Source organism: Cyprinus carpio, chromosome B2 (genome assembly GCF_018340385.1).
Source record: "Cyprinus carpio isolate SPL01 chromosome B2, ASM1834038v1, whole genome shotgun sequence".
NCBI classification, from domain to species: Eukaryota; Metazoa; Chordata; class Actinopteri; order Cypriniformes; family Cyprinidae; genus Cyprinus; species Cyprinus carpio.
In genome coordinates, this window is record NC_056598.1 from 30,029,500 (window position 1) to 30,043,434 (window position 13,935).

A 13,935-nucleotide genomic window follows, 5' to 3' on the forward strand; every position below is an offset into this window, starting at 1 on the left:
AGCCATTGTTTTGACATCGAGAAATACTCTTTCAAATCAAGCTTTCAGATATTTATTTAATTTTCTGTGTGTTTTTATTTCAGAATAAATGCAATGCTAGAGAAAGTAACTGTGGGTTTTGATTACAATAGCTCTAAATCAGTCAGCATGTGTTTCTGTTAGTGCACACTGTCATCTAGTCAGCTCAACATGCAGAGCTTCACTGTTCCCTTTCTAGGGAACCCCCATAGGGCAGACTGGGGAATGCAGCCTGCATGACCGGTGTCTGAAGCACGTGTGAAACAAAGCCAATCTATTGGTCTAATAGGCGGGGTGCTCGGGAAGTATAAAGGGGCACCTGCTGAATACATCATCCACTTAGCTGTCTTCAGGAGCCGTCTGTTTGAAGTGCGTGTGATAGACAAAGGCGGGTGAGCGTTGTGAAGAGTCAATCACACGGTGCTTCGCTAGCCTACTGTGGGACAGACAAGGATTGGGGGCCTCCTTAGCCATCTGAGGGTGTTTATATTACAGCAATTGTTAGGCAGGATGGGCTCACTTGAATACAGTTATCTGAAACTAGCTGTGTCTTACTGGCAGTTGCAGTAAGCCCTCTCCTGGAGTGATCCCTTTTCCTAGAGTCTAGCTATCTGAGGATAGCTATGTGCTAGCTCAGTGATTGCTCCCCTGCAGAGGGTTTTAAGAAGCGGTCTCCTGAGCCCTTGCCTACAGACAGCACTATCTCCCTTGCTAGGGTTGTAAGATATAGCCCACTCTCTGTGGTCTAGGCGGCTTTGCAGGAAGGTTTTGCCTGGCTATCTAGGTTAGCTGTATATGGTTATTCTGGTCTACAAGCCTTCATAAGACCCTTAGGACATTTTTGAGCTCCTCTAGAGGCTTTCTAGTTAGTCTCTTTAGTGGTCTTGTGTATCCAGGCTCATATGGCTCACATAGCATAGCTATCTGAGGATAGTTGTGCTCTTTAACTTGGCTAGCATGTTCCCCTTGATCTAATTGGGTTCCCCATTTCTGCCAAGTTGTGTGAGCGGCCCAGTGGCATGTCTCCTTTCTGAGAAAAAGCTTGGTGTATGTCTGTTGCTTCATTGGTGCTCCCCTGCTAGGAAGACAGGCATGTGCTTCAGCATGGCATGGTTGAATCCTCTGGGCAAACCATGGTTACATGTGTTCTATTCAGTGTCTCTTTCAGTCTTACAGACATTTCCTTCTTTTCGCTGATATTCCATTATGTGTCTTTAGTTAACGATGCTGAACCTCACCAAATTCAAATGAGTTAATTTTGAATTAACCAAACACTTCTTTCCATTTAAATTGCATCAAAGGATTTATATTTTGTACAGAGAAACACGGACTGTGCAATTGAGGATTGTTATAACAGAACAGGTCTGCAGAGTGAAGTGTTTTTAACAGGAGGATGGTTTGTTTGTGTAGGTGCCGTCAGAAGAGCAGCTCACAAACATCTCACCAGAATGCCAGTGTGCAGCGTTTACTACAGACGAATACGAGTCTTTCCACAAAAATACAGTGCTAAATAATAATGAAGCCAATTTCAACTGTTATGTAGTGGCTGACCATTTTAACTATTTGTTTTTTTTGCTTTTTAACTTACTTTATTTATTTATGAATTCTGATAAACTTGAATTTCTATAAATTACAGAACATTTAATAGTATTTGATTTGTTTCCCTTTTGTTTTACGAAAAACGTTTTCCCCTAAACCCTATTTTTATTTTCAGAATCCTGAAAGCCATATATAAGCCTATATCATTTATATTATGAATATCATTTTATACATTATATTTCTTTTTCCCCAAATCCTGAGTCTTATAGTGTTTGTTTCGTGTCTCTCTTTTACTTTCATTTATTTTTATTTAAAAATTCTGAAAAACTTAAGTATAATTTCCATAAATTACAGAAAGCTCCAGATTTGCAGACCAGGACTCCATTGCAGAGACTGCATACGTTTTATAATTTTCAAGTAGCTAAATGTTGATCATTTATCAAACACGGTCAAACTCTCTCCAATGATCATGGAGGTTTCTGCATTGCTTTAACATAACTAACTATAGAAACAGAAAGAGTTAAGCGCGAGTCACCCTGACTGTGCATGCGCGCATGAACTCTCACAATTTGATAAATGTCCCTCCGCGGCACTTCGGTCTGTTTCCAGTCTCTCGAGGAAGCTATGCCTTTTACGCACCTCAGACTCCCACATCCACTGGCAGAAGAACATCTGTGCTGGGAGCCCACATCAGTGACCGTCCACCTCTAAAATGCATCTCAAGATGCCAAACTTGATTTTGGTTTTCTATTTACTTCAACGACTGAATAACTTTATCAGCGCGCAAAACTCCGCACCCTGGAGGAACCGGATTCAGTGGGTCAATAACGGCCAGGTGTTCAGTTTAATGAGCACCGGCTCGGAGTATCACACACCGGTGGCGTCCAGAAGACAGTCCAGGGTGTTTATGAACAGCAATAGAGATGCTGTCCGAGACAGGACCATGCAAATTCGAGTGGAAACGTCCGATTCTGCGGCCACAAGTAGTGGCAACACCGCGCTTTTGGGTCCGGGTCGCATGCAGTACATCGCGGCCAACAGCCGCGCACCTGGCGCCAGACAAATGCAGGTGCGTCAGCGGCTCAGAGCAGCTCCAGGGACCACCGAATACTCCGGCGGCGGAAGAGCTCCACCTCAAGGGGAAAATCCCGAACGGAGGGCGCCAGCGGTTGCCAATCTCCAACACCTGGAAGCGCCAACTGAGACCTCAAACACTTTAACTAATGGAAACTATATTGTAGCGGGGCTCTCCAGAGCCCAAACTCCAAATGCGGAGCAGGGAACCACGTCTGAAAGTATGGCAGGAGATGATCCGCGAAACAGGAATACAGTTTTCTCTAACCTCTATCCGCCCAGCGGCAGAACGGTCATCCCGCACCGCGCGCCGCCTGGCACCGGTTACGGCACAAGATACTTCCAGAACGGTGAGCTGCGCGCAAAGGACGAGTTTAGCCTCAGCATATGGGGGAATGTGTGGGATTTTTTCAAACAGACGTGTTTTAGTGTATGCATATGTTGTGCTCGTCTGCAGGTCTGCCGGATCTTGTGCCAGATCCATATTCAATCCAGGCGGGCTCATACATCCAGCGCGTCCAGATGTACGCGCTCCGGTGCGCGGCGGAGGAGAACTGCCTGGCGCGGTGCGTTATGAATTATGATCTGTGTCCATTTACAGTCAACGACCATAACAAATATTTAGACACTTAAGTCACACTTAACCCTCGTGTTGTGGTGAAAATATTTTATTTAATTTAGTGTTCCTGGTCATAAATCGCATAAACTACAGATTTGTTTCCCCCAAAATCTATATATTAAAAAAAAAAAAAAAAAAAAATCAGAATCCTGAAAAACTTGAGACAATATCCCGTAAATATTTAGCAGTATTTATTTTGTGTCTGCCTTTTGCACTAATGATTTTTTATTTATTTTTAAAAATCTTTATTTCTTTCTTTTCTTCAAAAAATCTAAAACTTTCTGTTTATGAAACGGACCCCATAGGGATTTTTGGTGTATTTCAAACTAGACACCTTTTAAATAGTATGAATTTTGTTGATGATTTATTAAACATATTCTAACTCTCCGAAGAACATGGACTTTTTTTCCTGTATTGCTTTATCAAAACTTATGGGACATCAGTTTGTTCAGTAATGAAAAGAGTTAAGAGCAAATATTCCAGAGTAAATCCTGAGTGGATTTATTATTTTATTATGCTATATTATCTGAAATTATGCATCAGTTTTTGAGTGAAAAAAACATTATTTGTGAATCATTTTCATTCAAAAACCTAGGTGCATATAACCAATCAGTTGCAAAAAGTAAAGAAATCAAGTTAATAAAAAGATTGAATCCAATATTTGGTAATAATATAAAATATAATGAGACATAATTGTAAACCTTTTTTCATAGGTCGGCCATTTTTGACCAGGAACACCACAAGTGTAAGACATTGGGGAAAAAAGTACAAAAATTATGATTTTTGGAAGGAAAGTTGTGAGCAAAGTCAGTAAGTTTTAGTCCAATGCAATAGCCTTAAATAGCATTTCAGGAAAAAGAAAATCCTCTCGGTAACAAAATGACCTGAACACAACGTGAGGGTTAAAAATGTCTGAATGGCATCGCATTGGATACAAATTATTAAAGAAAATGTCATTAATTGTACAAGAATGATGTACAAACACTTTACAAGCAAAAGATTTGACACTAAGACTCTAAAACATAATGCATTAAAGAGCTATTTTAATGCATTAATTGTGCACCTTATAATGCAATCTGATATCATGCGTAATTGTAACCAGTTATGATACATTTATAGACCTGTGGTTTCTTCTACTATGACCCTTGTGTGAACTTGACTTCATACATCCACTAAAAACCACCAAAACACCAGCTGATGCAAACACACTGAGACTTCAAACACCTTCAAAAGATCTTGCATTGAGATTTTGTTATATAATACAATCATATTCAAAGATCTGAAAGTGTCTAAGGACTTTTTCTTGAGTTTGCAATGCCTTACCATGTTGAAGCAGGCGTACTGTACCCTAAAAATGAAATGTTGCATGCTTTGAATATTGCTGAGAGCTTTTAGATGGTCTGTTTGACCTATTTTTGCGGTGCAGTCATTAGTATGGCTGGATGCATGACCTCTCGTCACCCAGAGATCCATGAGCTCATCCTCCACCGTCTTTCATCTTTCAGATCTGCATACAGAGCCACAGTCAGGGACATCGACTACAGGGTTCTGCTGCGCTTCCCACAGAAGGTCAGAAACATGGGAACGACTGACTTTCTGCCCATCAAACCCAGACATCAGTGGGAGTGGCACAGCTGTCATCAGTGAGTCTGATTAATCATATAATAATCAATCGAAATAAAATAAGATGATTTGCAAAAAAAAAAAAATAGACAAAAAAGTTCTACAAAATAAGAATGAAGATTTTTCAAATTATCTGTATGTATCAGCTTTAATGCACTTATCAAAATAACAAAAGCACTCAAAAGTAGAATAGAAATAGAAAAATAAACAAATAGAAGTTTTCATAATGTATCATTAAACATACAATATGCAAAAATATGTTTAAATACTTACTACATCAACACAGATGCAGCAAAAACAAACAAACAAAAAAACAACAACAAAAAAAACCCATCAGGTTCATGTTCGCATTTTCTTCTGTCTCTGGCCATAATTCTGACCTTGAAATCAGGATTAGGCGTAAAATAATATCATACATGTGAAAATGGGCTGGGAATCAAACAGATAGTTGTGATCTATCAGCCCAAAATTACTAGTACGAAACAAGCATTGGATTTAATTCAGCAAATATGATGCAGGTTGATGAGATTATTATTATTATAAATTATGATCAAATTATAAATAATAAAAACCCTACTGTAATGCAATCACTGCAATGCATGCTTCTTGCTTATTATAAAATGACAGCAACAGCAATATTATAAAATACATTATTGTTCAATAAAAAGTTACATATATTAGTATTAAAAATCAGAATGAATCAGAATTTCGAATGGGATCTGTCTTTTATAATCCTATGTGAGTGATGCATTTCAGTGGGTTGCTGCGGTTGCAAAGGTGTTTGTTCAAATCATTATAGCGGTGTTAATCATAACACATGAGAAGTTTATGATCTGTGTAATATCTGACAGGCACTATCACAGCATGGATGCGTTCAGTAACTATGATCTGCTGGACATCAACACCGGACTCAAGGTCGCAGAGGGTCACAAGGCCAGTTTCTGTCTGGAAGATACGGGCTGTGATTCTGGATTTCACCGCAGATATGCCTGCACTGCACACACACAGGTACAAACACACACACACATCAGTCTCCCACAACAAACAGCAGGGTTATTAATTAAACCATTTTCGTTGCTTTAAGTAAACTTTAACTGAGTGAAATAATTTTTTTTTTTAAAAAACCTGCCACTTATTTTATTTTAGCATTGCTAGGGTGACGTAATGTACTAAAGCTAAAATAAGAAATAAAAATACTGATAAAAAAAAAATGTATAGCCTGAATGCACTGTAAGTCGCTTTGGATGAAAGGATCTGCTAAATGCATAAATGTAAATGTAAAAATCTATAAATAATAAATAAAAATGACAAAAACACAAAAATTACTGTAATTAAACTAAAAATATAAAAAAATAAAAATTCTAAATATTAATAAAAAATTTTAAATTATCTAATTTCAGTAGTATTTATACTGTTAAAGCTTTTATTTATATTTTGAATTCTCAGTTTTAATTTTAGTTAAACTTTTGGTAATTTGCCATTTTTATTATTTTTTATATTACTATTAAAGTTTAATTTATTTTCATTTCAGTTTTAGTTTTTGTTTATTTAATTAAAGTTTTTCATTTCATATTTATATTTGATCTTATTTTATTTGATTATTTGATTTATTTCAGCACAAAAGCAGTCATAAGTAGCACAGGTATATTTGTTGCAATAGCCAACAACACACTGTATGGGTCAAAATTATCCATTTATCTTTTATGCCAAAAAAACATTAGGATATTAAGTAAACATCATGAAGATATTTTGTAAATTTCCTACTGTAAACTTAATTTTTGATTAGTAATGTGCATTGCTAAGAACTTCATTTGAACAACTTTAAAGATGATTTTCTCAATATTTAGATTTTTTTAAACCCTCAGATTATAGATTTTCAAATAGTTGTATCTCAGTTATAATTGCATGTAAATTGCATGTAATTGCATATAAATGCATACAGCAATTATTACGGTTAGTTGCAAAGGCACCACTTCCAATTTTCATTTAATTTATGCTTTTGTTCTCATATTTATATTTTAATATTTAATATTTTACTTTAATTAAGCTTTATTTCAATGAACAAAAAATAAACAATTTCAGTTTAGACAATAATTATCCTGGCTGAGATGAATTTGTGCTTGTTATATTTAGTGTTTTGATTAATAGAAATATTACAGTAATACATTTCTAATTCCTAATTCCGTTATTATACTATTTATTAACTAGTTATTACTGCTGTGTTTTCAGGGTTTGAGTCCAGGCTGCCACGACACATACGCCGCCAACATCGACTGCCAGTGGATCGACATCACAGACGTCCCTCCTGGAAACTACATTCTCAAGGTACGAGAAATAAAGCTGATGTAGAGACATTTTCCAGACGGGATCCTGTTGTTGATCCTGTTGTGCGTTTCACTTCCTGTCCAGGTCACAGTCAATCCAGACTTCCTGGTGGCCGAGTCGGACTTCTCCAACAATGTTGTGCGATGTGAGGTCATTTACACCGGCGTTTACATCCAAACCAGGAACTGCGTCTTAACTGGGTGAGGAAATGCATTTTTATTCGGGTTTTTTTTTCCAAAACTTAACACATAAATCCAAGAAATGCACACACAAAATGCAAAATGCTTCACATCTCTTGCAAAATGAATGAAGCACTGCATTCAAAATATCACAAACATATCTCAAACGCAAACATCAAATATCAATTCTTCTTAGATTTTTGAGTGTTACATAGAGAATTGTGTTTTGTGTTTTGCAAAAAGTGTTTTATGAAATTGAAAACTGAGTCAAAAGCCCAGAATTAGCATATGGTTTTGCAGATTTGGTGTGTGCTTCTGCTGTTCGAGTGTCAGCTTTCAGAAACTGTGTGACAAGTAAAGATTTTGTGGGCACATTAATATTTCATGAATATGTAATCAGAGCAATAATCCACTACATGTATTTCTTTCTCTCTGTTTCCACAGGATGTAAAGCTCTCGGGCTGGAATTGAATTTTAAAGGCCTATATAATAGGTTTAAATATAGTAATTTAATTGAAAGCTTTTTTAGTAACTTGAAACACTCCATATAGCTGTTGGAGTAATATTTATGACAAATGTACTGTATCTATTTTAGATGAGTTTGATTAGAGCGAGCAATTTTAAGTGTTTCTGTGATGTTTGCATTATAATAAAATGTAATTTTGCTTTTATGTTAAATGTAAAAACTATAAATTAATAGATTAGTATGTTAGAGTTTGTATTTATTGCATTGGTTATGAAAAATATAAGCATTTTATTTTAAACTAAGATCATTGAGGGACAATATGTGTTATTTTGGCACAGATTTTTATTAGATAGTAGATGAGTGCTTTACTCTGCTGCAGATCACTAATGTAAAATATACACTATTAAAGGTTTGAGTTGATATTTCTGTCTTAAACATCTTGAGGAGTTTGCTGCGAGCTTCCCTTGTCTTTGCCATGATTATAAAACCCTTTCCATGAATGCTGGACTTGGATGAACGAGGTCGTTTGTGGTTTGAATTGCAATAAACAGAAATGCAGAGAATGTAATAGAGAGCATGGATTGTGGTTCTTTTCTGAACTCATTCTTCATTAAATCACTGGTTCATTCAATACAAAAAAAGTTCAAATGAGCTATCAGTTGAGATGTTTAAATGGGACAAACCTTCCCAAGCACCGAGGAATGAGAGTTTAGATTAAATCCAGCCAAAGACATCAGAGTCCGAGACGTTTTACTGCCTCCTTCAGTATTTACTGTACAGGAGAGGAAAAGTTGAAATGGGTCGAGCTGTTTTTTTGTGAAAGTCTTCATGCTTGAGATGTGTGCTGGGAGATTTTTCACTCTTATTATGACTTTGGAACAAATGTAGTTTATATTTCATATTTCCTAATGAGCAAAAACTTTGTCATTTCTGCTTTTTCGTTTTACAGACTCTGAGATGGAAACTGAATATTGTTGAGCTGCAGACGTAAATAGGATGAAATGTCTCTTTTCTGAGTATTTACATGCACTTCACCTAATATTTAACTTCCTCTAAAGACAAACAGTCTGTGCATGAAGGAAATCCCAGAATGCACTGGGATGCAGTGTTATTTTAGGTTTATTTATGTGCTATTCTAGTTTTTATTAATATTTTGAATTAGCTTATACTTTGTTTTGATTTTAATTGAATTAAACTAATATAAAATAAACTATATTTGAATATTTAATTTTACTTATATTTAATGACTAAAGTAATTTAGTCATTTTTTTTATATATAGTTTTTGTTTTGTATTTCTTTACATTTAATTTATTTTCAGCTTTAGTTTTAGTTTTAAATGTTTTAAATTCCAGTTTTAGTGCTTAAATAACTGAAATAAGTTTTTCATCAAATTTTTATATTTTATTTCAGCTTTATTTAAATTAACGAAAGTTTTTTTTAAATAGTTTTGGTTTTAGTTAACAATAATAACCCTGTTGGAATTAACTTATTGTGCAAAATGATGAACAAAGTGAGAGAGACATTAATTATAAATACATTTCTTTCAATATTAAAAACTGTTAAGTACTAATTTCATTAAACCCATCTTGTTTCTAAGGGAATATAAATAACCCTGATTTAAAGCAATAGTTCTCTAAAAAAAGAACATTTCTTGAAATGTACTCACCCTCATGTAAGATGAGTTTGTTTCTTCATCATATTTGGAGAAATGTACAGTAGCATTGCATCAGTGTCTCAGCAATGAATCCTCTGCAGTGAATGGGTGCCGTCAGAATGAGAGTCCAAACAGCTGATAAAAACATCACAATAATCCACAAGTACACACCACTCCAGTCCATCAGTTAACATCTGGAGAACGTATTAAGACGTTTTAACTTTAAACGTTTGCTTCTAGCTAATATACAAGTCCATAATCCATAATAACGCTTCCTCCAGTGAAAGTCTGGTCTGTATCAGGAGAGATATCTGCACAGATCAAGCACCGTTTACAAGCCAAATATGTGGCTGGATTTTGATGTGAGAGACAACAGGAGATGGGCTTTTTCACTGGAGGAAGTGTTATTTTTCTGTTGTTAGACTCATATTTTAGCTGGAAACAACAGTTTGAAGTTAAAAATGTCTTAATGATGGGTTTGCTTCTTATAAAAAAAAACAGCTTTTGTCTTCTCCAGATGTTAACTGATGGACTGGAGTGGTGTGGATTACTTGTGGATTATTGTGATGTTTTAATCAGCTGTTTGGACTCTCATTCTGACGGCACCCATTCACTGCAGAGCATCCATTGCTGAGACACTGATGCAATGTTACATTTCTCCAAATCTGATGAAGAAAAAAACTCATCTACATCTTGGATGACCTGAGGATGAGTACATTATCACCAAATCAGCAAATGAAATGTTCTTTTAAACTTCCATATGTGTGTGTGTGTGTGTGTGTGTGTGTGTGTGTGTGTGTGTGTGTGTGTGTGTGTGTGTGTGTGTGTGTGTGTGTACTATATATAGTCTCTCTATAGCCGGTGTGATTCCATCAGTCTGCAGACGGTTTGCAGGAGGGTCTCGGTCTGTTTACTAACACAGAGCTGTGAAGACTGAGATGTTATTAAATGCTCCAGCCATGTGTCTACCAGCCCTGAATGAATGAACGAATCTCTCCTCTGTCCACCACTGGCCCTCTCACAGATTTAGGGTTTTTTGTTGTTGTTGTTTTTTTTTTAAAGAAGACTCTTCTGCTCACCAATGCTGCGTTTATTTATCCAAAAACAGTAAAATTGTGAAATATTAATAGAATTTAATGTAACTGTTTTCTATGTGAATATATGTTCAAATGTAACTTATTATGCACAGCTGAATTTTAAGCATCATTACTCCAGTCTTCAGTGTCACATGATCTTCAGAAATCATTCTAATGATTCAAGAAACATTTCTGATTATCATCAATGCTGAAAATGTTTTTCCCAGACAATAATTACTGAAATCAGTGTGTCTGAATCCTGTATTTCATATTATTTTCATTGAATCAGTGTTTTACATGATAAAAATCCATCAGAGGATGTTACAGACTGAAAGGCCCTGGAATGAGAGACACCCTTGAGCCAATGAGGTTAAGTGTAATGAGAATGAACACAGATGAAGCGTTTGTGTGGAGCTGAAGTTCTGCCAGAACAGATTCTCTGTGTTTTTGAATGTGTCTGGAAAAAGCCCATTTCCTCCGCTGCTCGTTCTGCTCCGCTCTAATATTGACTCATAGTCACGGTCAGGAATGGCCGATGGACTCATTCTCTGTGTTTCTGTGCCGTTTATAGGACATAAAATGGGAACATGCTCAACATGTTATTTACTGTCTCACTCGGGTCAATAGACGAGCGTTTGTTGTTGAACAGAGAGCTGTTGAAGACGCTCATTTAAAGCAAGCTATTTTTATTGCCAGTTACTGAGAAATGAAACAGGTTACAAATTTGGTGTAGAAATATTTTTCACTCATAAATTGTTAGTAAATTTCACCAACAATTACTGAGAAATGGCAAATAACACATTGAATGAAAAGATTTTTTTTAAGTAGAAAGACTGATTTAATATTTCCTTGTAAAACAGTCAATAATCTTTAATTTACAACTTAAGATTTTTTTATATATTTTTAATATTTAAATATTTTCTCAGTCTCATTTTCTCATTTTTGTCAGTATTGTTTCTCATTAGATTCTTTTTGACAATAGTTTAAATTGTAAAATATTTTACAATTTAAATATTTACATATATTATAATAATGTTGTAAAAATAATAATAATAGTAATAATAATAATAATAATGTCACAATGCAAAACATCTTAATGGTCCTAAAGGTATAGATATTCATATAAGCAAAATACTTATTTATTTGTTTGTTTAAATTGTAAAATATTTTAAAATATATCATATTAAAATATGTACTTTAAAATAATATAAAATATACTAATATATTATATTTTCAAAAACAAAAATATAATTTTGTTTTTCATATCTTTTGATTTTAGTGCAAAATATGACCGGAACATGCATGAACACTTTTGTTGGCTTTTATTAATATTTGAAGATTTTATGAATGTAGATGTAATATTACACTGTAGATTAATCAGAAGCTGAATTTGGAACAACTCTTATTTCTACCATAGAAATATAGGGTAACAGTTCATCCAGTGTATTCATTAGTGAGTCCTTTGAAATATTTGTGAAACTCTGTAAGGTTGTAGGTGCTAATTGGAAGTGTATAAGAGCGTATGGAGCACGCATGTTCACTTAATGGAGGAAAGGCTGTTGTTTTGTGAGCAGTTTGTTCCTCTCAAACATGTCATGATGGTGCAGAGAGAGTGTTTGAACAGCTGCGTTCAGAGGATCCACAAACACACGCAGCCTAATGAAGACATTCCCACAGTCAGCGCTGATGGAACTGCAGCCTCAGTCAATCAATGCTGGTTTGACCAGACATAAGTTATTTTTAAAAAAAAAAACAACTAACAGTACATTAGATTACTTTTTTACTGTAAAGTCATACACTTGCAAACTAGCAACCACCCACAACACCCTAGCAACCGCCATCAGAACAGCTTATCAACCGCACATGCAACATGTATACAGTATGATTTATTTTTTGTTTTGACCACAAAATCAAAGTGTGCACCATGCAACCAACGTTGGAGAAGTCTTAATATTTTGATTATCAGTATTTTTTATTTCACAATTTTAAGTTTCACAATTTTAATCACAATTTTAAGTTTATTAAAGTTGCCTTAAGTATTTTTATTGCATTTGAAAATTATTTGAAATTTTTATTTCAATCCTTACAGCTGGAAGAAGGAAATGCCTTGAAAATTATTAGAACATTATATTGATTAATGTAATATGTATGTATGTGTGTGTGTGTTATGTGTTGCGTGTGTGTGTATGTGTGTGTGTGTGTGTGTGTGTGTGTGTGTGTGTGTGTGTGTGTGTGTGTGTGTGTGCGTGTGAGACCCTGGACCACAAAACCAGTCATAAAGGCAAAATTCTCGAAATTGAGATTTATACATCATCTGAAATCTGAATAAATAATCTTTCCATTGATGTATGGTTTGTTAGGATATGACAATATTTGGCCGACAATACAACTATTTGAAAATCTGGAATCTGAGGGTGCAAAAAAAAAAAAAAAACAAAAAAAATAAAAAAATAACAAACAAAAAACCATAGCAATGCATATTACTAATCAAAAAAAAAACTATGATATATTTACGGTAGGAAATTTACAAAATATCTTCATGGAACATGACCACAAATATAACCCAAAAAATTAATACCAGTAAAGCAAAATCGATAATTTTGACCTATACAATGTTTTTTTGGCTATTGCTACAAATATACCCCAGCAACTTAAGATTGGTTTTGTGCTCCAGGGTCCCATATATGTATGTATGTATAGTTCAGTCATTAAACTCTTCCGAGCAGCTGATCAGTTTACTTAAAGCCGGTTTCTTCATCCAATCAATTGTTTATTTCTATCTATGTAACCTATTTATTCCTGACTTGTATCAAATCAGTTCATTGCGCCATGGGATTTTGCTAACCCCTCACCTTCCCCAGCACACCTGCCTAGATCTGCTCCGGGGGGTTCTCTCTATTTTCCCTGCAGCAGTCTGAATTCAAGTCACTGTTTCATGTGCATTTCAGATGTATCCTTACTCCTTCAGCAGCAGCAACATATCAGATCTAGTCCACCAAGACCAAGCCTACTGTATGTACATTCCATGCTTATAAATGCTGGTAAAATTTATTCTGAGAGTCATGATTGAAATATACATGAACTTCTCTAAAGTTCCTTTTGGGTGAACTTGGGTTTTAAACTTGATATTTAAAAGATTTCTCATTTTCTTCATCTTGAGAATCTCTATTTGTCATTGACTCGTAACACGTCAGAAGGAGAGGATGACCTATGGAGGTCTGCATGCAGTGAATGAATGAGAATGAAGGACGAGAGCTGTGTGTGTGACCATTTTTGGTCCCCATGAGGAAACAAGCTTAAAATTCATACAGAATGAAGTTTTTTGAAAATCTAAAAATGCAGAAAGTGTACTATAAGGGGT

At 35.2% G+C, this 13,935-nt stretch overlaps 1 protein-coding gene across 1 annotated transcript; it reads left to right on the plus strand.

Annotated features, from left to right (window-relative positions):
* Positions 1 to 1,872: 1,872 nt before the first annotated feature.
* On the plus strand, positions 1,873 to 8,406 carry LOC109100885 (protein-lysine 6-oxidase-like). Its single transcript, XM_019114319.2, has 7 exons — positions 1,873 to 2,981; positions 3,089 to 3,197; positions 4,756 to 4,893; positions 5,725 to 5,881; positions 7,103 to 7,198; positions 7,283 to 7,398; positions 7,822 to 8,406. Exons 1-7 carry the CDS (start codon positions 2,270 to 2,272, stop codon positions 7,826 to 7,828), a joined length of 1,335 nt encoding a protein of 444 aa, XP_018969864.1. The 5' UTR covers positions 1,873 to 2,269; the 3' UTR covers positions 7,829 to 8,406.
* The last annotated feature ends 5,529 nt before the right edge of the window (positions 8,407 to 13,935 follow it).

What these genes read in the sequence shown, in the direction of transcription:
- LOC109100885 (XM_019114319.2), top strand. Translation starts at nt 2,270, where the DNA reads ATGCATCTCAAGATGCCAAACTTGATTTTGGTTTTCTATTTACTTCAA. An exon ending in CACAAGATACTTCCAGAACG is followed by an intron (nt 2,982 to 3,088) that starts GTGAGCTGCGCG and finishes GCTCGTCTGCAG; the next exon opens with GTCTGCCGGATCTTGTGCCA. An exon ending in GAGGAGAACTGCCTGGCGCG is followed by an intron (nt 3,198 to 4,755) that starts GTGCGTTATGAA and finishes TTCATCTTTCAG; the next exon opens with ATCTGCATACAGAGCCACAG.